The sequence below is a fragment of the Larus michahellis genome, chromosome Z (genome assembly GCF_964199755.1).
Source record: "Larus michahellis chromosome Z, bLarMic1.1, whole genome shotgun sequence".
NCBI classification, from domain to species: domain Eukaryota; kingdom Metazoa; phylum Chordata; class Aves; order Charadriiformes; family Laridae; genus Larus; species Larus michahellis.
The window spans coordinates 84,178,397-84,201,584 of NC_133930.1; the positions used below are offsets into that span (position 1 = coordinate 84,178,397).

At 37.7% G+C, this 23,188-nt stretch overlaps 1 protein-coding gene across 5 annotated transcripts in view; it reads left to right on the plus strand.

Moving 5' to 3' along the window:
* The window catches only part of ADGRV1 (adhesion G protein-coupled receptor V1), a 291,124-nt gene that overhangs the window by 69,770 nt on the left and 198,166 nt on the right, over positions 1-23,188 (plus strand). For all 5 annotated transcript variants that reach the window (XR_012584987.1, XM_074570871.1, XM_074570873.1 and 2 more), the window contains 20 exons: positions 235-444; positions 3,352-3,482; positions 3,748-3,847; positions 4,934-5,113; positions 6,663-6,826; positions 7,385-7,478; positions 10,130-10,208; positions 10,807-10,945; positions 11,451-11,592; positions 12,302-12,564; positions 14,140-14,315; positions 15,024-15,148; positions 15,894-16,060; positions 16,143-16,286; positions 16,753-16,860; positions 17,010-17,262; positions 17,940-18,062; positions 18,268-18,490; positions 18,962-19,166; positions 20,167-20,313. Coding sequence is in view for 4 of the 5 variants with exons in the window: in XM_074570871.1 (XP_074426972.1) it covers positions 235-444; positions 3,352-3,482; positions 3,748-3,847; positions 4,934-5,113; positions 6,663-6,826; positions 7,385-7,478; positions 10,130-10,208; positions 10,807-10,945; positions 11,451-11,592; positions 12,302-12,564; positions 14,140-14,315; positions 15,024-15,148; positions 15,894-16,060; positions 16,143-16,286; positions 16,753-16,860; positions 17,010-17,262; positions 17,940-18,062; positions 18,268-18,490; positions 18,962-19,166; positions 20,167-20,313 (3,173 nt within the window). In the remaining variant the exon portion in view is untranslated. The remainder of the gene's footprint in view (positions 1-234; positions 445-3,351; positions 3,483-3,747; positions 3,848-4,933; positions 5,114-6,662; positions 6,827-7,384; positions 7,479-10,129; positions 10,209-10,806; positions 10,946-11,450; positions 11,593-12,301; positions 12,565-14,139; positions 14,316-15,023; positions 15,149-15,893; positions 16,061-16,142; positions 16,287-16,752; positions 16,861-17,009; positions 17,263-17,939; positions 18,063-18,267; positions 18,491-18,961; positions 19,167-20,166; positions 20,314-23,188) is intronic.

A 23,188-nucleotide genomic window follows, 5' to 3' on the forward strand; every position in this document is an offset into this window, starting at 1 on the left:
TTTTACATAGCATAGTAATTTGATAATTACATTCCCTTAATGTAACTTTACAATAGTAGTTGAATAAAACTTCATAATGACATTCAGTATCTTCTAGACAGGTAAATAAATAAATGTGTTTCATGTCCTTTTTTATATTGTTTAAGTATTTCCTACAAAAGGAGATGATTAAGTCTTTTTAAAAGGTGATTTCCATTTGCATACATAAGAATGTATATGTTCTTCTCCTTGCAGGGGAAACAAAAAAGCTGGTCACGCTGACCATTTTGGATGATCCAGAGCCAGAGGATGATGAAAGCATCATAATCAGCCTGGTCCGTACTGAAGGGGGGAGTCGGATTTTGCCCAGTTTTGACACTGTCACAGTGGTTATTCTGGCAAGTGACAATGTGGCAGGAATCATTAGCTTCCAGACAGCCTCAAGATCTGTTATTGGACGTGAAGGTGGGTTCTTTGTGTTGACCATGCTCAGTTTGTTTAACATCAGCTTCCATCTCCCTGCTTTCTGTTGATAATGACTCGCAGTGGTTGTTTGCATCATGGTTCAGAGAATGCCAGCAAGCAGAAAATAACCATGTATTTGGCATGTATTTTTTGAATTTTTAAGTCTTGCACACATAGCACTTAAATGAAATCTGTGGAAAGGATGAGTACACCAGTTGCAAAACCATTTTATATATCGTCCGTGCTTTCCTTTTTCTGAAGATTATGCCTTGCTTCTATTGAACTTCTACATTTCAAAGCTCCTTTTAGCATTTCTTGTTTTACTAATTTATTCCATATTCCAGAACTGTATGTACCTCCCATCATACACACCTATTAGTAGTCATAAGTGAATCTCGTCTGTCAGTGACTTACAATTCACTTTAAAACTTCTACAAAATGTCCCTGCAGAAAGATTAGGATCACATCTTCCTCCTTCTTGACTCAAAACCCTGCGGTTTTAAAATTTTCTGTTTATGTTTTTTTATGGTAGCTAATTTAGGAATGTAGCAATCTTGCTGTCATCCCCCAGTCGTGACTTTTGGGAAAGAAAAACAATAATTTGATACAGACCAAAGGTTTCTACTGGTGCTTTAAAAGAGCATGTTGGTGTTTGATCTAAGGTTTGATGCAGTTTCGCGTAGGATAATAGCAGAACTAACGGTGGTTGCTTTTGGCAGCCTTTGCTGGAATCTCCATGTATAGCAGTATCCTATTTCTCTGACATGTAAACTGATGGTCAGGGAAAGTTAACAAAACAGAAAATTGCTCTCCACTACTGTGTGCATTGCGTTTTCTGTTTGAAGAAAAAAGTCTGTCTCAAACAAACTGTTCTTTTTTTGATGTTTTGTTTTGTTTTGGGTTGGGATATGTTTTTTTTTTTCCCCAGAACTGAAAGAACATCATAACCGTTTGGTTTTTATCTAGATATGGTTTGTGTTAATTTTGTGCTATTGTGTGCCCAGTTTTCATCCTTTATTCCTCCACATTAACAGTTCTGATCCTCCTGCCAAGCCAGCTGCAATCTGGCAGGCTAAGGAAAACTGTTACTGAGTGCAAGGAATTAATACAAACTGTCTCGTTCCCAAAGGTTACGATGACCCTGAATGCTTTCTACTGGTTAAATATTATTCATAGTATGCTAGAAAATGCTGAGTGTTTGGAGCTTAAATATTCTCCTGTAGTTTGGGAATTACTTGATGCCTGCTCCTCCAGCTTGTGAAAAATAGTGCATTGCCTTACAGCAAGAAAACCCAACCAAACCAAATTCCCTTTGATAAAAAAAAGCCAAGAATGAGCTAAGGCCTTCTGATGATTTCAGTGTTTCTATTTCATTTTCAGTATCAAGTCTTTTTGTTCTGAAAGAAAAATTTATCAGACATAAATCCAAATAGGATTATCTTGTATATCTATTGTATTATAGAACATTGTCTGTTGAGAAAATCTGTATTATGTTCAAGCTGTGAGTATTATTTGTCACCTTATTGAGGGCAAGGGTAGCATTTCATTCCAGACAGCGGCATGCAACTGTTGTGTGGCTGCAACTGTATTAGGGGAAAATGCAGCTTGAAATAAGGAAGAGGAGGATGGCTGAGGCCCCCATCGTCTCCCTGATAATGTAGAAACCTAAAGATATGCATAACATAGTTAAATAATGAAAAACTTAAAACAAAATAGTGAAATTAGCCTAGTAACACTTTTAAACTTGAGAAATCAATTAGTACTTGTATTAGTATTTCTTTCTGGATGGATGTACCAAAGATTTTAGTAAAACTGACCAAGAAACAGGTCAGTAATTAACTACTTGGGGTCTGTAATGATGACGAATTGTACTTCAGGTTTCCTAGTGTTTGGATTACAGTGCTTTCTGCGTCACAAAGCGTTTTGTCCCAGTCTTCAGTGAAAATTCGTTGTATTACATAAAGTTATATTGAAATAAGCTTTGGCTAAATTGTACATTCTGTAGTGGTACTAAAGTAACCATTTTTCTGTTAAATATTCATTTGTTCACAATGGATGTGCAAAATTCTCAAATAGGATAGGGTGGATTTCAGAGCAGTGTGAAGCGATTTGATAAATTAGCCTCAGGGGGACCTGGAACCTGGCAGTCTGTCCTCGGGTATCTAACTGTAGAAGCAGGACCCTTGTGATGTCAATAAATTTTGAATTCTTTTATTCTCTTAGTAGCAACAAGTAACAAGACAAAGATATGAACGCTGGTATATCTCAAAGGCTTAACTGAAGTTTGAAATATTGGAGCTGAATAACAAGTACTAATTCTATTTATTTGAAAATGGGTGTATACAATTCTTCAATGACTTCTTCACGGTTTTATATTTTAATTAATTATATGAAGATCTCTTGAAGTTAATTGTTCATACATCTCATCGGTAGCCAATACACATGCATCCCCTTAGTATTTCCTTACCAAAAAAGAACAAATCTAGAAAGCGTTCAAATTGTTCCTGCCAGTTTTAGCTATGCAGTTCAGTCCCACAATATCATACAGCATGCACTACTTGTGTAGTTCGCAGACAGGTATTGCTCTTCTGTTTGTGCATGTTTGGATGGGCATTTACTTTCTAAGTTATCCATGTGTACCAGGTGCCCTCATATTTTGGTAGGTCTTTGTAAGAGTGAACAAAAACCAGAAAAAAAACAGGAGGAAAGCTTTTAGGTCTGGATTTTTTGTTTCAGCATTAAAAACAAATGTGTTATACAACTGCTGTGAAGCTCACTGTTAAAAATAATACTGTTTTTCAGAAAAATTATTTTTGATTGTGATGCATGTTTTTGGCTTCTCATTTTTATAATTGATGTGTAGGAGAGGAACCCCCAAGATATATGTGTCTTATCCCTTGTTCCTAGGAGAACAACTGCAATTCCATATTGTTAGAACTGCCCCAGGACTGGGAAACGTGACTGTTGAATGGAAGATAGTTGGGCATAACGTAAAACAAAATTTTGAAAACTATTCTGGAATGCTCTTTTTTCCTGAGGTAAGTCCATAAACAAAGCTAACGGCTACAGGAGAATATTGTAATTGGAACTGAGCTGAGAAAACAAGTGTGTTTTATAGCAGTCTTTGTTTCTTGATCTGATTATTTACTTACTTCTTTACTTTTGGAGTTCTAAACTGGAGGGAGTTTATAGTTTTTGATACTTTACATTTATTAAAGGTGTTTTTCAAAATATGTATGATACAGTGGTATTACTTCCATTTTACACAATAATGACTAATCAGTTTATCAATAAAATAAATAGGAGACATTGAATGCAACATTGTATGTTCACTTGCTGGATGACCATATTCCTGAAGAAAAAGAAGAATACCAGATCATCCTATACAACATCAAAACAGAAGGTAATGCAGGACTGAAGGTTGCTATAGCTTAAAACTACCGTTTAGTATTGTAATATTTTCACATGTATTAATCCATTTTGAAAGTGTCGGACCAAGCAGACTGTAACTGGTGTCAACTACGCTGAGTTCATTCACATTTTAGTGAAACAGGTTTGATCTTTATGTGTGTATGGTGAGTATATATGTCTGTGTGTGTGTATATATAAATATATAAACTCCACAGTCTTTGCAGTTTTTCTTAGTAGTTTTTAAACCTGATTTAATTTTGCCTGGTTAATTCAGTGATTATTTGCTTCCCTTTAACTGAGTACAAACTTGAGCTTACTAATGTGTTCTAGATACAATTGCCATGAAATAAGCAGATATTTTTATCTTTTAAAGCAATCTTGTCATGCTGCAAGCTGACTTTCTGATCTGTCTCTCAATTCAAGGAGGTCAGAGTATTTTATTCTTGCCATTCAAATTATAATGAGAAAAGAAGCATGAAACTACGTCCCTTCTGAAATACCCTTTGCTAAACTGAAATTAACGTCTAAACACCAAACTAAATTGACATGGATTGTGTTGCTGCTAGGTGCCTTACCAGCTTGCCAGAATCATTTGTGGACTCTTGTAATCCATCAGGATAAGCATAAATTAAAACACCAACAATTATTCATCATGTCAACGGTTGGAAAAGGGGGCAATTTCTTAATGGAATGATTGAAAAGTTAAATATAGTTTTAACTTTCAGAGTTAATTCCTGGGAAAACTTCATGTTTCCTTTTACAGTAGAGGAATTTTCGGGAAGTTGATATCTGGCACTGGCCCATTAAGTTTTCTCATTCCTTAATATGTTTTTGTGGCTCTATAATTAGTATGCATACAATTTCTGTTGTGATTATATGTTACTGTATTTGTTATAAGTGTAAATGTATATACATTCCACACCATCCATAAACTTCAGTGAGCGTGTCATGCGTTTGTTTTAATTTCATTTGCACTGTTACTGACTGTCATTTGGATGCAACAATAGCAGTAATATAAGAGAAAAAAACCCCAGTTGCCTAACACTTTGTTCACTGTAGGCCATTGTTTCTTTTGCAGGAGTTTCTTCTTCAGGTGCTGCTATTTTGGACAATCAAGGATATGAAGCTGTTCTGACAGTAGAAGCTAGTGATGAACCACATGGCGTCTTGAATTTTGCTTCCCCATCCAGGGTAGTTTTAACTCCAGAGGAAAACAAAACGGTTCAGCTTTTTATTAACAGAGAATTTGGATCTCTAGGTTTGTATAAAACTCCAAGAGAAAGATAGTTCTGTTTTGGTAATCATCAGGCAAATGAAAGCCATGGCAGGGAGGCTGGAAATTTTGAAAAATCTTGGGTAAAGTCGATATTTTCAGAAGTTCTAGGCTTCTTACTGCAGGCTTGGAAACTAAGTTTTAGTTAAAACTGGAGCGACAGCCCTCATTTGCACAGCAAGAAGTCCGGGAGCTGTGATGTAACCAGTTAGCTATTGTGGTTACTGCCTTTATCTCTAATGAATCTGTCCCAAAGTTTTAGCCTATCCAGAAGGAATAAAAAACAAATGAGAAAAGGAGCTTGGTTGGAACGATCATTCCTGCATATTTCCCCTCTAAACTTCCCCAAGTTGGCAGCTTAGGAATGTCCCATGGAAAAAGCTGCATTCACAGCACTGAATTCAGTTTGTGTCTCCTCTGGGAATTTCTTATTCCTTTTTAAATCAATTTGTCTTTTAACATCCATGACATTAAGTAGTACTTAATTCCAGAATTCAATAACGTGCTGTATGCAAAAGTGTTTTCTTGTGTTTTTTGCCTGAGAATTTCAACTTATACTGCACGCTAACATGTAATCATTTCCTGTTTACCTTTTTAGACTGTATTTAGACCTCAGTGATAACCCCTCTTAGTTTCTTGTTATATTTGTTTTGAAGTGAAGTGACCAGTTACAATGAATATTCAAGATCTGGACACACCACAGATTTGAAGAGGCTTTTTAACGACATTTCTGTGTTTTCCCATTTCTTTTTTAATATCAATGAGTATCTAATTTACTTTTGAAACACTACTCAGGAAACTAATGCTTTAAGAGAAGTATCCATGCTAAATATAAGACGTCTTACTTAAAGTCCATCATTATTTATTAAAACTAAGATTCTTTTATACCTTATATTTTATTTCATACAGAGTAGCTTTGAATTTCATCTGTCATTTTATCTCCAGGATCACTGTCTTTAAATTTGCAACTTGACTTTCCCTGGCAGATTAGTGAGACATTGCTTTATTATAAAAATAATTATGTCTAACTTTTTTCCCTCATAACATTTATCACTGTGTCCCCTAATGTTATCCTTTATTGAAGTCTATGTCAGTCTGCCTGGGAAGGAAACTAGATTTATTAAGCTGTATTTCCCAGCACTGTCTTTAGAGCCTTTCTTAGATATCAGTCGTTCCTGAAACATTCTACTTCCCTTGGCACCAAGCCTGATGTTAATAATACATTAGATGTCCTAGGTAGTACTTCAGCAACGTAATATTTGTGGTCCACAGCACCTCAAATATCTGAATATATTTGGACCTAATGCTCTTTGGGTCCTGTGATGTTGGACAAATCGCCGAAGGCTGGGCCGAAAGCACATTAAAAACAGTAACAAAGTTCCCTTTGCTCCAAATTAATCTTTTAATCCTCTGTTTTGCAGTTATGCTTTTCATTTGGTGGGTGAGCATTTGATCTCTTTTCTTTGTCTATTCCAGGGAACATTACATAAGAACTGAAAAAAAATTATTTTTTTTTTTGTCACAAATTAAACAGGTGCTATCAATGTTACGTATGCCACAGTTCCAGGACTGCTCACATTAAGTAATCAGACAGAAGGGACCTTGGCTGAACCAGGAGCTGATTATATACCTGTTTCTGGCTCACTAATTTTGGACGAAGGAGAAACATCGGCTGCCATAAATATTACCATTCTAGAGGTAAACAATAAATCTTTTCATTCTATCCTGACCTATATGACATCAGAGGAGGAACATTTTGAAAGGTAAAGCTTGCAACCTGTATATTACTTGAAGCTTTATACTTCATTGTAATTTAGAAAGACAGTTTTTTTCTTAAAATCACAGAAAAATCACAGACAAATAATAACAGAAAACAGCTCTATCTGTGCATAAATGAAATTTATCTGCCTCATTAAGACTTCACTGTCTGATATGTAGAACAGTGTAATTCATTGCCTGCTACAGAATCCTGCTTTCTCAAAGGTTTACACCTTTAAAACTGGGCAGAGTTTATTCACAAAAGTAGTTTAGTGTCACCACAGAGTCTTTTTCATGAAATCAAATGTCTTCATAATTCATTCAAGATAACAAATTTTACACCCAATAACAGTCTTTCAGGAAAATGAAAAAGAAAATATTAATTCTAGCATTGCTGTAATCATAGAGACTTCTACTGTGTTGCTTTTTGGTGACTTCTTTGATGACAGTTTCTTAAAGGCAAGTGAAAAGGGGATGTACTGGATTTGTGTTTTGCAGGATGACGTACCAGAGGTGAAAGAATTCTTCTTGGTTAACTTAACTTCAGTGGAACTCATCATGAACCATTCAACTTCATCCCCACCTCGACTGGGTAAAACAACTTACACAGAATTGTCTTTGGCTTTCCTTTTATATGAATTGCATGCAGATTATATTACTGTGCTGTATTATCATATGATATCTGATCATATGAATATGAGACAGCGTATTCAGAAAGAAACATTGTAGAATAACAAACATATTCATTATTACACTTGCTGCTTACTTTTCTAAGCTCTGTAAAATTTATAAGGCAATTTTCATAGTGGAGTTAGTAATTAAAGTTGGAGAGCACAATTATCTGAAAAGTTTTATTGGCAGTGTGTTAATCTGATTTTCATTTCCAAGTGCATAATGGAAACAAAAATGTCAAAAAAATACTTTGTGCAATTACTTTGTTCACTCTTTTAAAAGGCTCTTTTTATTACCCTCTATTGTATTTACTTTTAGGAGCCATATCCTATGGTTTTCTTACTCTTCCAGTGAACTTAATTTATCATTTGCTTAGTTCTTCATTCTGCTTCTGTGTGCAGTAGCATAGCTGCCATTGGCTTTAAGGACAGCTGGGTTATCCTGTGGTGCTAGAGACTAGTTACACTGATTATTTCTAACATCTTCTTCGACTCTTTTCCCTTTTCTTTGCATGCCTGTTGAAGTGACAGAGTTAATTCGTTACAGATTGAAAGGTAACTTGCAAGACTCGTTGCTGATTTGTGGAGACTGAGCTGTGATTAGTCGTGTCTGAAATCTAAAACATAAAAAGAGTAACAGAAAAGTGCAAAGGATTTTTCGGAACTGAATTGTGCCGAGTGCTGTGTAGTCTCACCTTCTGTTGTAAAGGGTTGGAAGTCTCTTCAGTCATGACCATTCAACCCTGCTGTGATATCTGCATTGGGTTAGATGTACTTAGGATGAACAGATAATAGTTTAACCCATGAGGCAAAAACTTGTCCTCATTGTAAAATGTCACTACGAATGCTGTTATCAGGCTATTTTCTAATCTTGTTTCCCCTGTTGGTATATTTCGATTTGTTATGATTTAAAATTGAACCCCTTGTCGGTACAGTGCATTTATCTAGGATTTCCAGCAACACATACAAGATATTTGCAGTATTTCTAGGAGGTGTCTACCATCAAAGGAGGTGGGTGTTCTGCACGTGATACAGGCGTGTGCAGTCAATCCCTCACATCAGGAATACGTTGCATGTGCTGTTCCTGTCATGGCCACGTGCATGCATTACAGGGAGAAGGTCTGTGATGTAGAGTTGAACATGCTGAACCTAAGCGCCCTTTACTTCTGATCTGAGTTTTCACTGAGAAGGAGCAGAGGCAGTTAAGTGTGAAGACAGTTCTGTTGTCTTCTCCGTGCTCCTTTTGCCACCATCTTCTAGAAAAGGTGGAAGAAGGAGCCTGACTCAAATGCCAAAGTGCAAGGGGTTAAAAAAAGGGAAAATTACCAGCAGCTAAGAATGATGAAAGAAAAAGGAATAAACTTAATGGACGGAAGAAAGTGCTAAGCTGGCGTGGACGGGCAGGGGGCATGAGGGCAGGGGGAGGATGCCAGACCTGCAGTAAGAAGTCTGATGTTGAAAGCAAAGAATTGCAGCTCCTGGGTGAACTGCTCTGGCTGTGACACAACAAGGGAAAATGCGGGTTAGGAGCGAAGCTGAAAGGTCTGTCATCGCTAGCACTCCCTCTGGATTTCTAAACCTCGGTAACATTTCTGCTGCTTCTGTAGAGGTTTTGCAGCTACTGCTGGTCTTCATCACTACCGCGTGGTGACAGCGTTGGATTCATGGCAACGACCTTTTACTTTTATTCAGTTTTATCTGAATTGATAGAAATCTTTCCTGTGGATCTAAATATAGTATATTTACAGATTCAGTTTGGTTGTAGAAATTGTCATTGTTTTCTTCATTTCTTTTTAAGACTAATTAAAATGAAGTTGACGTAAATTAAGGTAGTAATGAGGTGCTGTTGTCTTGAACAAATTAAGACACTATTTTGTCAGAAGAATCAAGTTCTGACTGTCAAATTCTGGTCATTTCTGGCATTAATCTATTATTCAGTATTTTCACAGTGCAACATACACAATAATCTTTCAGAGTTATTGTGAAGATGCATATGTCTTTATGGAGGAATAGAAAGTTACAGTACATAAACAGACTACAAAGAAATTAATAGTTCTGTATTTGTAGCAGAATCTGAGGTGTGTGCCGGTAAAGTTTATGGTCAGGCACTGAAACATAAACAGGAGATGAAATACTGGATCATTTATTTTCCTTTCTTACTCATTTTTCCTCCCATATTCAGAATGGCACAGTCTGAAAAATGTTGAGTGTCATCATATTAAACACACACAATGAAGATGAATTAAGATTTCCATGACAAATTTTTGGTATTTCCTAATTTTTCTGTGCTGTGTTTTGCTTTCTAAATTTTCTTTAGTCTTTTTTGTATGCATTGTTAAATGTAACAGTGGTAATTCAAGGCACTGTGTTGCAGTTCTAATAGCAAGGTAGTAAGGATAGATTTTCTTTAAGCCTTTCCAATTATCTTGCGCAGTACCATTTTGGAAACAGAAAATTATGTATTTCTTCTAGAAAATTAGTAGAGATTCAATAAATGCTTCTATTATTCTTGAAAATCATGCAAATGGACTTTATTGTTCTTTCATTTTTACCCTTCTGTTTTCCATTTTAGATGTGGAAGGTTTAGCTTCTCAAATTATTATTGATGCTAATGATGGAGTAAGCGGAGTCATTGAATGGGAAAGTACCAAGTAAGTCTTGTCTCCTTGGAGAACTCACTGTCTCTCTCATTGGCGTCGCCCCATTATTTTCATTACCAGTTAGAACGCCTTTTAAAAATACAGGGCCAGATCTTTGAGATGGCAAAGCATCATTCAGTTCAGTAGGATGGGGACGTGTAATTCCCACACCAACATTTACAGTACATTTACTCAGGAGTCTTTTGCTAGCATGTACTTACTTTCACTGCTTGCTTACTTTCGCTCCCCCAGCCTCCATCCAGCGCTTCAGCCTCTGCATCCATGTAAGCACACTCACTGGCATCTGCCAGATCTTTTTCTCTGATTAATTTCCAGGAGCTAGGAGGAACGCATCCATGAGCATAGGCTTAATCTGCCACCAATAAGCAGGAAAAAAAGCACAACCTCCTATAGCATAATTCCATTTAGATAGGAAACAAAGATAAAAAAGTTGTATTAGACAATTGTAATGATGCTGGTACTGTAGTGATGCCTTTTTCTTATAAAGCAGAAGGAATTATTTGAAGTGAAAATAAAACAACTGTGTACCAGCTCATTCAAACGAACATGCTCAGTGAGCGCTGAGACTTTTTCTTGCTTTGTGTTTTAGTTTTGAAGTTAATGAATCTCACGGGCACCTGACAATAATGGCATACCGAAACAGAGGATCATATGGCAATGTGTCTGTATTTTTTTATGCACAAAATTTGGAGGCACAGCTGGGTTTGGACTTTAATGTGACTTCAAGGGTAAGAAGCAAATCTTAAATCTAATACTTTTAATTTCTTCAGCTTCCTCAAAAGAATGTCTTCTTGTTTATTGTGCAGAGTGAGCAGTGGTGCAGGTGGATTTTTCAACTTGTTTCAATTGCTTTGGTCATCTGAATAGAAAGAGAAAATTAGTCATCTTATTTTACTGCTTTTTTTTCTTTTTAAATTCTGAAGTATTTTTAAATATAAGACACATTATAAACTTTGAAACATCTATCTCAAATACAATCCTGCCTAGACAGGAGCATGTAAGATTTCATATTTTCATATAAGTTTTGATATTTTTTTACAAAAAAACTTTCATTTTACAACGTGCTGAACATTTTTGCTTCTGTTTCAATCAGTTTATAAGCGATATAGAGATTGTAGCTCTTCTTACCTCCTCTTCATTCCTACTTAAGACAACTCAGTTTACCTTAGTTGAAAAACTTTGTGTGTATTAACAGCTGTTGAATATTCAATGCTTTCTGTGTTTTGGTGCTAGACTCTTTTTTTTGCTGACGGAGAAAGGAATAAATCTGTTGTTGTTACGATTTTTGATGATGATATTCCTGAAGGTGATGAGAAGTTCCAGTTAATTTTAACAAATCCCTCTCTGGGGCTGGAATTAGGGGAGAACACAACAGGTAAAACTTGGTTTTGATGTTCTTATTCTTTGGAGTTCTATGGCAGTCATTTTAATTCAATTCTTAATAATCATATTTCATAAAACAGCATTGTCCTGCTATGGTAGATCTTTATAATCCTTTGGAAAGTTCTTAAACATCTCTGTGAAATCTATTCAATTAACAAGATAATATGTAAAATAAGGAATCAGAAAGAGCAAAAGTGAGCTTTTTAATAACAGAGGCTAGATTCTTCCTGTCTAGAAATCTTCCTAGATAGAGTAAAATACTTACATATTCTCTTCATATTATATCACGGACATAAAAGAAGTTACACTCAGGGAGTATAATGATAGAACGAGGGGTAATGGTTTTAAAGTGAAAGAGGGAGACTTAGATGAGATGTGAGGCAGAAATTCTTCGCTGTGAGGGTGGTGAGCCCCTGGCCCAGGTTGCCCAGAGAAGCTGTGGCTGCCCCATCCCTGGAGGGGTTCAAGGCCAGGTTGGACGGGGCTTGGAGCAACCTGGGCTGGTGGGAGGTGTCCCTGCCCAGGGCAGGGGGTTGGAGCGAGATCATCTTTAAGGTCCCTTCCAACCCAAACCGTTCTATGATTCTATGATTCTGTATATACGCTAAGGGCAGAATGGATTTGTCTTTTTATGTATTTTATTTCTATGTATGTGCGATTACAAAAATTAAAACGTATTTCCATTATTTATTTCTCAAAAGCCACAATTACTATACTTGCCAGTGATGATGGCCATGGAGTTTTGTCATTCAATAACAGCGATCACTTCTTCCTAAGAGAGCAAACAGCTCTGCATTTGATGGAAAGTGTTGCAGTATTAAATATTATTAGAGAACCTCCTCAGGGGATATTTGGCACCGTGACTGTTCAATATCTTGTAAGTGAAATTAATTCTTCAGAGCCATCAGTGGATTTGACCCCTTCTCAAGGATATATTGTGCTGGAAGAGGGAGTCAGATTCAAGGTAATATGTATGATACTTATTACCAAAGAAGTGAAGAAAGCTTTTTTGAAAATACTGGAAAGATTTCAGAAATGTCTGTGTTTCTTCTTGTATTTACTTTTTTCTCTTGTTTTCCTTCATTCTCAGAGCAAATTGAGTCATGAGAGAGGGAGTGCATAAAAGTTAAATGTGCTCTTCTGTACATATTTCTCTCTTTGTAATAGAAAACAATATAATGAGTACATAATGTTTATGTATACATAGGAATATTACTTTGTTATGTATTCAGCATGTAGCTGAAACACAAACTTTGAAATGCAGTGGTAACGTACAAGCATGAATAGTTAAGCTTGATGTAAAAATCCCATTCTGTAATGTGATACTTCAGCTGGTGTGAAATGAACAGAGTGTGCTGTGACAAATGCAAAAACTAAACAGCTCTCACAGCCTTAGGAATAGAAAATGACTTATTCTTCTGGGAGTATTAAACTCACTGCCTCTGTACTGTCCCCACAAGAATGTCAGCTAGAAACTGAGCCAGCTAAAGTTTGTGAAATCCTGACCCTTCTGAAGTTTAATGGCCGTTCGTTTATTTTATAATTTAATTTAATTTAATTTAATTTAATTTAATTTAATTTAATTTTGTTTTATTTTATTTTATTTTATTTTATTTTATTTTATTTTATTTTATTTTATTTTATTTTATTTTATTTTATTTTATTATTTTGTCAGTGAAGCTAGGGTCAGCAACAGGTTAGTATGTTATGGCTAGGGGAGTAGCATCTGAAACAAACCTTTCTGGAAACACTGATTTTCAATTTCTGAACTTTAAATGCATTTGGAACTGCAGTGCTGTCGAGAGTAGCAGATCTGTGGGAAGTCAAAGACTTCTTAAAACAGTCTCTAAATATGTTTCATTGCAGAAGTAAACAGGGATCTAGAAGTCTGTAAGCTCCAGTTTAGTTCCAGAAGCATCATTACTAACTTTTTTTAGTGCATCTGTGTGACTTTTGCCTGTTTGGGTAGTGGGAAGGATGGCAGCGAGCCCCAAATGATAGTGAAAACAGCTACCTCTTTCTAGATAATTCTTTGCAAATTTGAGACCACCTTGAGAGGATCCTGTTCTCATCCACAGTGGTGCCGTAGAGGGAAAGAAGCATCAACATCAGAGAGAGTATTTCAAATATCCCTCTGTTATTGCCTTTTTTCCATCTTTCTTCCCATCAAAAGTAGTGGGATCGCCCTGTTGCTCTGGAGCTAGCTTAGTTGCCAACTAACGTAAATTAAAACCAATGTGGCTGAGCTGTGTTAGGAGATCAGGTAGCTGTACTGGGACTGTCAATTACCGAGGAATGTGCGGAATGAGTAGAGAACCAAAGTATGAAAAAAGGATCAAAAAGTACTATGTTTCAGAGGGCCTTAGAATGAGAGGAGAAAAAAGGAGATGGGGAGGGAGGAAAAAGCGGATATGCTTGTCTTATTTTTTCTCCAATGGAGGTCACCAGGAGGATGGCTTTAGAACCTCATGGTCTGATAAGGTGGTGCCATCATTAAGGGTGAAGTCTCAACAACTTTCTGTGCTCGTTTTCTTGTCAGACACTGCATATTTCCGCAATACTGGATGAAGAACCAGAAATGGATGAGCACTTCGTTGTCACCCTCTTCAATCCAACTGGAGGAGCCAGGCTGGGCACAAGAGTGCAAACTATGATTACCGTACTACAGAACCAGGCTCCACTGGGGCTCTTCAGCATCTATCCAGTTACAAATAGGTACTAGACACTGATTCAGCTAAAATGAGGTTTTTCATATTCAGTGGAGGTGGTATCTCTCTACAGTTTTGATTTCAATGAACCTTTTTAAAGAAATTCAGTGATCCAATTGTAAAACATTTGTCATTTTGAAAAGTACACTATCTGTCAAATACTAGTACTGCTATACAGAAGAACAGAAAAACACTTAAAACGGACTATTCATCATTAGAAATGTCAGTTTCTCTATGGGTTTTTTAATAAAACAGTACTTCATTAGTCCCTAAACGTTCCACTAACAGTAGTCCATGTTAGGAGCTCCAAACCTCAGGTCAGTGCCCAGGGAGTCATGCATTTTATAAGTTTTTTTTGTTTTTAAGCTTGTGTAAAATACACGTTCCCTCAGGTCTGTTTTGCAGAAGCAAACGAACCATATGGAATGACATATTCAAAAATCATTCAGATTAAACTGTACAACTGGTGTGTTAAGTTTCAGGCTGTTTTAAAATTTTGTTTAATTTCCTATGATTTTGCCAAGGTCTTGTGGTAAGGAACATTGGACAACCTTAATTAATGTCGTTATCAGTCTGTCAGATAGCAAAAACAGTGATTAATATTTCCTTTTTATTTCTGTTGTATACTCTGCATTGGAATTGTACTGTAAGAATCTTACTTGTACACTATAAAAATAATACATTTTTTCTTTATTTTCACAATTCTCACATTTAGGACAAATTTCTTCATAATTGAAGAAGCCAACACTACAGTTTATTTGAAAGTTTCACGGAGTAATGGTCTGAACGTGTCCGTGAGCGTTGAGTGGGAGACGTTGTCGGACACCGCATTTGGCATCAGTACGTTCACCTTATTGAGAGCATCCACTGCTTCTGTCGGAGTGGAGATAGCAAGAGACTAGCCAAACATACAGGAGATGTAACTTTGGAATATAAATCCACGTATTCAGACTTGATCACATTAATTAATATTTTTCTGAGCATGTGCTGATAACGCGTATAGCTGCTCACTAACCCAGACTGAAACTAACACGTTAAAAGAAGGAAATGCCTGATTTTGAACATGATGAATACCCTGGCTCAGCAGCTCGTCTAACCCCTGTGTGGGAGTGGGAGTTTAGCTCTTGGAGTTTAGTTCTGACAACTTAGTGCTTTTTCTGTAAGGCAGTTGGACGAGTTAGGCAGTTTAAGAATCTTAGTGCCATGACTGCGTGTTGAGATGAGGGGGAGAAGGAGGACAAACACATACGTTTTGTAATTTCTTCGTCACTTTTGTCGCTACTTGCTATCTATCTAGCTAATTTTCTCACGAGCTGAATTCCAAATTGAATCATTCAGAATCAGACTCAAATTGCCTACGCATCTTCCATATGCAACTGTAACATGTGAAGAATACATTTATTGTTTAACTCTCATTACATCCTCAGTACTGTAACATTTCTGTTTATTTACATACACTTATACCAACTATGTATAGACAATGTCAACATTTCTCACAGCAGGTCTGGTTTTTGCAAGTAAATAATGAAAATGGAATTGAAAAAGGCCTCAGTAATAAATAGTATTTTCTTTTACTATTTTTCAGGGGGTAGTATCAGCGTCCTGTCTGTCTTGCAAAGTTTTGTGGAAGAGTCAGCGTCTACCTGGTGCTTCTTTACGTCAGGAGATGTGCTGTATGGCATTCTGTTGCGTACGCCTCCAGCTGCGTTTTCTACTGTCTACCGGTGGAAAGGAGTTTTTGTTCCCGTCGAGGTAAATGTTTGCTTGTGAACACCAAGCATGCTACTTAATAGAGAATTTAAGCCTCAATTTTACTTTTTTATTCCTCTCTCAGAATTTCAGTATGTGGAATCCTAAGAGCTGTGTGTCTTTCCAAATCCGTGCCTCTCCCTACCTTGTGATTACTCACGGAGGAGACAGGCAGGGAGCTTCCAACAGCAGTGTGTACGCATTCCCGCCTGGACGCAGGCTGTTGAAGGTAAATCCGTTTTACTTCCAAAATCATAAAACAGCGAGGTTGGATAAGACCTCGGGAGGCCCTCCGGTCCAGCCATGTTTTAGAAAAAAGCACTCCGTGCTCAGCTAGTTTGGGGCCGTAACACTCTGCAGGGCTTCAATGATGTAAGTTTTTACAGCTGGTTGTCTACTGTGTTTTTATATTTATATTTTGGGCATGAGGTAAAATGGCCTGGGAAGTGCGGGAAGAAATTGAGGAGCAATCAAGTCATAGAATGTTTTCTGAAAAATGTATGATAAGTTATATTAATTGTGTAAATTAACCCCACGTGTATAGACATATTTTTTTAATTTTAAAATTACATGTATGCAATTTTATATATAGTTTTATATGTATTTTTGCAATTTAAAAAAATATGTGTATATATGTATAAACTTGTCACTTGAAGTGACTTCCAAACACCATTTTTGTCGTATTTCCCTCACAGGTACAGACTCTCTCTATTCTGGATATCAGACAGGTGAAACATTTTGCGGTGGATGAAGAAGACTATTTGATTTTTGTGAGCCACACAACCAGTTCCAGTTCCATCCAGGTTAGAATACACTTGTCTTCCCTGTCTTTGATGTGGGTAGTTTGGTTGGGTTTGAGTTGGAAATACGTAGTTTTCATCGTGACAATGTCTCTTCTCTTGGTGCTAATTATGAAGATATAATGTCAAAAAAATAATTCATATTTCCACAGGTTTTTCAGTGGAATAAAGATAGATTTGTGCTGCATCATCAGCTTCCACTTTACAGAGCTCTGAACATAGCCTTGTTTCCTAGAGGTGGCGTTACGTACCTATTAGTTTCTTTGTCAAACACCAGCCAGAATGTGCTCTTGTACCAGTGGTTGAATAATGAGTTCAGGAATCTTCATCAATTACCAGCAAAAGAAATAAAACATATGGAGGCCTGGATTTCTGGATCTGATATCTATTTAATTACTGCGAAAGGTATTTAACACTGGGTTTGCTGAGTATATGCTGGCTTGTTCGGTAGCAAAGGCATTTGGGGTAAAGGTGTTTAGATAGGGATTAGAGTCCCACTGGGGACTGACGATTCACTGATAAGCATTTTATCAAAGTAATCTCTGTTTTGTCCCTCAGAAAAGAAAAGCATTGTGTTTATTCTCAAATACTCATGACACTAAAGAAATGTTTTCCCAGGAACAATAGGAAATAATAACTATCCATCTAGCTGCTGATTGTACCCTTCCTAAACTTTTCTGGGCTTTGTGATATGCAAAGATCATTGGACAGCAACATACATGTGTTTTTTATTACAAGCATGACATTTTAGTCATTGTTTTGTGACGGCATCCTTACGCCTATTGAAATGTTTATGTTACAGCCCATAGGTTTCTTTGCAATTGGCTGTTGTCTGCTGGCAATCTTAGTGTTCTTCTATGTGAGTGTGTGCAGAAAAGCCCTTAAATGATATCAGTGGTTGAATCATCCCATTGAGAACAGTCATACTATGGAGTTATGCGCCAAGTTAAAGGGAAGATACGATAACTGGTCTCGCTTCATAATTCAAGCCGCCAAACTCTGCCTTTTGAGTGGCCATCAGTGTGCAATTTAACTAACAGACAGGAAAATAATGCGAGTTTTGTCATTTTGCTCCTTTGTAGAATCTGGAAATTCTTCTGAGATTTTCATCTGGGAGACAGGGCAGTCTACCTTTAGACACTTTCAGTCTCTTCCAGTCTGCACTGTAAGAAACATCCACGTTTTCATGCCTCCTTCAGGTTTAGGTAAGACTTAAATGACAATATTTGTTCAAATCCTAGTTTATAATGCTGGAATTGCAGAAATATATGTGCTCATTTTTTCTTATTATTTATCAGATTTCAAAAGTTACTAAAATCGTTGCGCTACCAAGGGCATTTCTGGCATTACAAGGAGAACTTTAAAATACATCACTGACTATTTCCTTTTTGTATTCCTTGCTCAATGTAGTTCACATCCTCCTATCTGGTAAGGACACAACGGTGCTGTATTCTTGGAACTCGGAAGGGAACCAGTTCTCTCCAATGCTGGAAGCCCCATATGCGCATCATATCACTTCAGCTACTGCGAGGTCTCTGAACTCCAGCAAGAGCTTGATTGCTCTGTCCGTAGAGTCCAGATCCCAGATTTATGAGCTGACCGCTATCTCCAACCAGTCAGACTTTATACCTAGGTAAGGCTTTTTTGTTTCATATAACTTTCTCCCAGCTTTTGCACTTCTTTTTCTGTGACATTGTTTTTGTTACAGTGGAGAGCATTATATTCTTCTTTGTGTGGTGTGCTTATTAACACTAAAGAGAATTTTTCACAGGTAGGTTTAAGATAACCTGAAGTCAAACAGCCTCACAACCGGCTTTACAACGTGGCAAGAAAGGACTTGCAATTATGACTTGATTTTTTTTAAAGATTTTATTTGGGATAAATTAAATTACTTTCATAATGAATTTCAGTTACTCTATGATCTATTGTAATTAAAAAAAAACCATACAAACCCTACAACCTTTAAACCTCAATTACTTCCTCAGGAATATAATCCATAATTCCAGCTCCAAAAATGCATGTTAAATTTACAGCAGTGCTTTCAAAGTTCATTAATCAGCTCTCCTCAGTTTATAATTATTTGATGTGTGTGTTTTTATGCTAGTTCAGGTGAATTGATATTTGAGCCTGGGGACATGGAAGCTGTGATAGCAGTCAATATTCTGGATGACATGATCCCAGAGGAGGAAGAATGCTTCAAAGTGTGGTTGAAAAACCCTAAGGGAGGTGCAGAGATTGGTGTTCATGGTTTTGTTAACATAATTATTCCTTCCAATGACAATGCCTATGGAGTCATTGCATTTGCTCAGGTAAAACTTCTAAGGTAAATCATTAAAATATGTATATATAATTTCTGAATAACAGAACACAAACGTACTAAAACTGTAAACTGGAGCATGTGAAAGGATTGTTTTTCTAAAGTCTTGTAGCAAACTGAGTTAGAAGATTTTTAACATCCATTTAGCATTGCTGTGTGATTATATGGAACACGCGGTGGTAGAAGATCAGCTCCATAGTCTGTCCCTATTGTGAGGTTTTTATAATCCCCCTACCTTTAGATAAACAGATTAGTTTGTCAGTTTGGTTTTGCAACAACCTAAAAATTCAGTTTTCAGATGGCGTGTATCATATCATCACAGAGTCGCTACTGGCTGGTTAATCACGGGAATTAAGTAACGAAATCTGTAGATCCTTTTCCTCTGAAAAAGATACTAATTGGGTTATGTCACAAGATAAGCCAGTCTGCCAGAAAAAAAAAATTTCTTTGGAAAAAAGTTAGACTGAAGATATTATTTGAAGTGGTTAATTCTTAAATCTTCAAACACTGTAGAAGTTATCTAGCCAGGTATGTAGTGAAGGCGTACTGAAGATACAAAACACAGAAGAGTCACTACTGAAATGATACGTTGCATCTGGACTTGTGTGGACTTGAGTAAAGTAACAGCAGTAAAAATACTTCACTCTTGAAGGTCCACTTGTTTGTTATCTGTTTCGTATGATTTGGACATAAAATACCATACTAGAAAAAAAACAAACAACAAAATACCCAAACAAAAAACATTGGGGTTTTTGCTTTAGGATAAAGAGGCTGACATTTTAAATTCTTACATCCATGCAGCCTGGGAGTATTGGGTACCTCTGAAAATTAGGACACGTAAATTTAATCAATGAACACGTATTTAGCTACCTAATAGTAGACTAATTTATTGTTGCAGAATGTCACTGGCCCCCACGGAATACCCAGATCCGTAAAGAAACTTTTCTTTATAAGAAAATAATGTTATGGTTCTGCTGCTTTATGTTTTTCAGAGTTCTTTGTTTAAGCAAGTTGAAGAAATGGAACAGGACAGCTTAATCACCTTGAATATTGAACGTTTAATAGGAACATATGGACGAGTTACAGTAGAGTGGATCACTAATGGGAGCATAAGTGATGTCTTTCCAGCTTCAGGAATGGTGTGTAATAACATCACTGATATTAGGGAAGCACCGACTATATTGTCTTAGGTAATAGGTGCAGATGTGCTAAGGAGATATGAGATTGTGAGATTGCCCCAGTTTTCTGTGGGTTTACTGCTTCCTGGTCCTTCCCTGTGATTCTGGCAGTTTGCACGTCTGTCTTGTACATGATCCAGCAGCATCATTCCTGCTCTTCTAGAACCAGATCCCACAGTGCTGTCCCGGCACTAGAAACGTGTATCTGTAGTATCCCGTTCCGATCGTCCTTTCTTCCCGCTGTGAGATCCAGATACTGTGTCAAACCATTTGTGTAGTGAGAATCTGGGAGAGTTTGCTCTTCATCCTGACCTTCTGAATACAACTGAGAGCTTCAGTGGCCCAGGAGGACACAAGTCCCAGTTTTCTCTGTTTCTGAAACGGTTTGGATTCCAGCGATGTTAAAATCCAGTGCTTCCAGCTAGCCAAAGCTCTTGGTATGCCTTAGGACTGACAGACGGTAGGTTCTTTAAGTCAAGGGCCTCCACCTGGTGGCCATCTGTAGAAGACACAGAGCCCTATGGGCTTTGAGGCTGTAGGGATGTAGCACAAGCCACAGCTGAGGTAAGAAGGGGCCAAAAGACTGTAGAAATAAACTTTACGTATGGAAATAATAGGTCTGATTAACAGAGGTGAAATCAAGGATGCTAAACCAATCACACTGAAATTATTAAAGTACTCCTTGAGCATTTCAGATGGATGCTACATGATTTCCCTGCAGACATTTACAGGCAGGAAGAGACAGAAAGGTAAAGTAAAACTATCACTGGAAAATTCTGTTTATCCTTCATTGTAGGTGCAGCCTAATTGTTTATAGACACATTTTCTTTGTTGAGAGAGACCTAATCTAGTGGCTGGCCCCTTGAGTTTTAAAATAAGAAGAATATAGATAGACAAAGCATTTCTCAATCATTTTATCTGGGGCGGGGGGGGAAGTTTATCTGAAAAAAAGTTTTATCTGAACGAAGCTGTTGACTAGACATTTCTTTAGTTAGCAGTGATTTATATAGATATTGTATATTCATCATTTTTTTTTGACTTATTTATATGCAGCGAGTTGACCTTGACTGTCTACCAAACCCTCGCGCATTTGCTCTCTTACTCCCCCTCCTTAGCAGGACAAGGGGAGAAAATGAGGTGGGAAAGATTGAGATAAAGAAAATTTAATGAGAAAAGAAAAAGCCACACATGGGAGCAAAGCAAAAAGTGGAATTTATTCGGTATGTCCCATCAGCAGACAGATGTCCAGTCACTTCCCAGGAAGCAGATCCTCGGTACATGTAGCAATTGCGTCAGAAGAAAAATGCCATAACCACAAATGGTCATCTATGTGTGTGTTCTCCCTGTCTCCTTACCCTCAGCATTTATTGCTGAGCATGATATTCTGTGCTATGGAATATCCCTTTGGTGAGTTTGGGTCAGCTATCCTGGGTGTTTCCCCTTCCAACCTCTTGCCCAACCCCAGTTGTTTGTGATGCTGTGAGAGCACTGCTCAGCAATAGCCAAAATGTTCCTGTGTTATTAAAACCGTTTCAGCCACAAATGCAAAGCACACCACTATACGGGCTGCTGTGGGGAAAGTTAGTTAACTCTAGGCCAGCCAGTTAACTCCAACCCAGTACATTGTAGAAGAAAGGATCCTGACTTGTCAGTGGTTTACTGATTCTTCCTTTTTTTAACATCATTGAGAGGGTCTTAATCTTTAGTCAATTAGGCAGGTAGTGACCAAACTTCAGTGAAGACAGGTAATTTTGGATAATTTGAAAAGTATGTAATGAAAGACAGTAAGTTGAACGTGAACCAGCTATTTGTGCATGCTGGTCTGAGGCAGAGCATTGCCAGCAGGTCGAGGGACGGGATCCTTCCCCCGTACTCAGCGCTGGTGAGACCCATCTTGAGTGCTGGGTCTGGTTCTGTGCTCCCCAGTATGAGAGACATGGGCATACTGGAGTGAGTCCACCAAAGGGCCATGAAGGGTTTGGAGCATCTGACACACTGGAGGAGGCTCAGGGAGGATCTTAAAATTGCATATAAATGCAGGGGGTCAAGCGTAAAGATGATGGAGTCAGATACATCTCGGCTGTGTCCTGTGCCTGCAATGGGCACAATACAGGAAATTCCATTTAAATGTGAGGAAAAAAACTTCTCTGTAAGGTTCCGGTTACCCAGAGAGGTTGTGAAGTCTCTGTCCTTGGAGATATTCAAAATCTGGCTGGGCATGGCCCTGAACAGCCTGCTTGGTTGAACCTGTTCTTAGCAGTGGCAGTTGGACTAGGTGATCTCCAGAGGTGCTTTCCAACCTCAACCATTGTGTGATTCTGTGATAATGAAGATACATGATCACTTTGAAACAACTGAGCTGTTTTGCCTGAAGTTGGAGTGTAGCTGTCAGAAAGAGGTGCCCTGTCTACAAGAAGGCCTTATAGGAGAATCCAGGAAATTATAGTCCCATCAGTCTTACTTCAGTCCCTGGGAAAGTTATGAAATGAGTCCTCCTGGGGGCTATCACAAGTCAAATGAAGCACGTGATTGGGAAAAGCCAGCACGGATTCACCAAAGGCAAATCGCTCTTGAAAAACCTGATCGCTTGCAACTACGTGCTCAGTAACCTGCGCAGTTGGGGCAAGCGGTGAACATTGTCTACTTGTATTTCTCCAAGGCTTTAAGTACAGCCCTCTACAGCCTTCTCCTAGAGAAATGATGTGTTATGGTCCCAAGAAGTGGTCTATGCAGTGGGTGGGGAACTGGCTGACACACCACACCCAGAGGGTGGTGGTCAATAGCTCTTTTTCAAACTGGCAACCTGTTGCAAGTGGGGTCCCCAGGGATCGATATT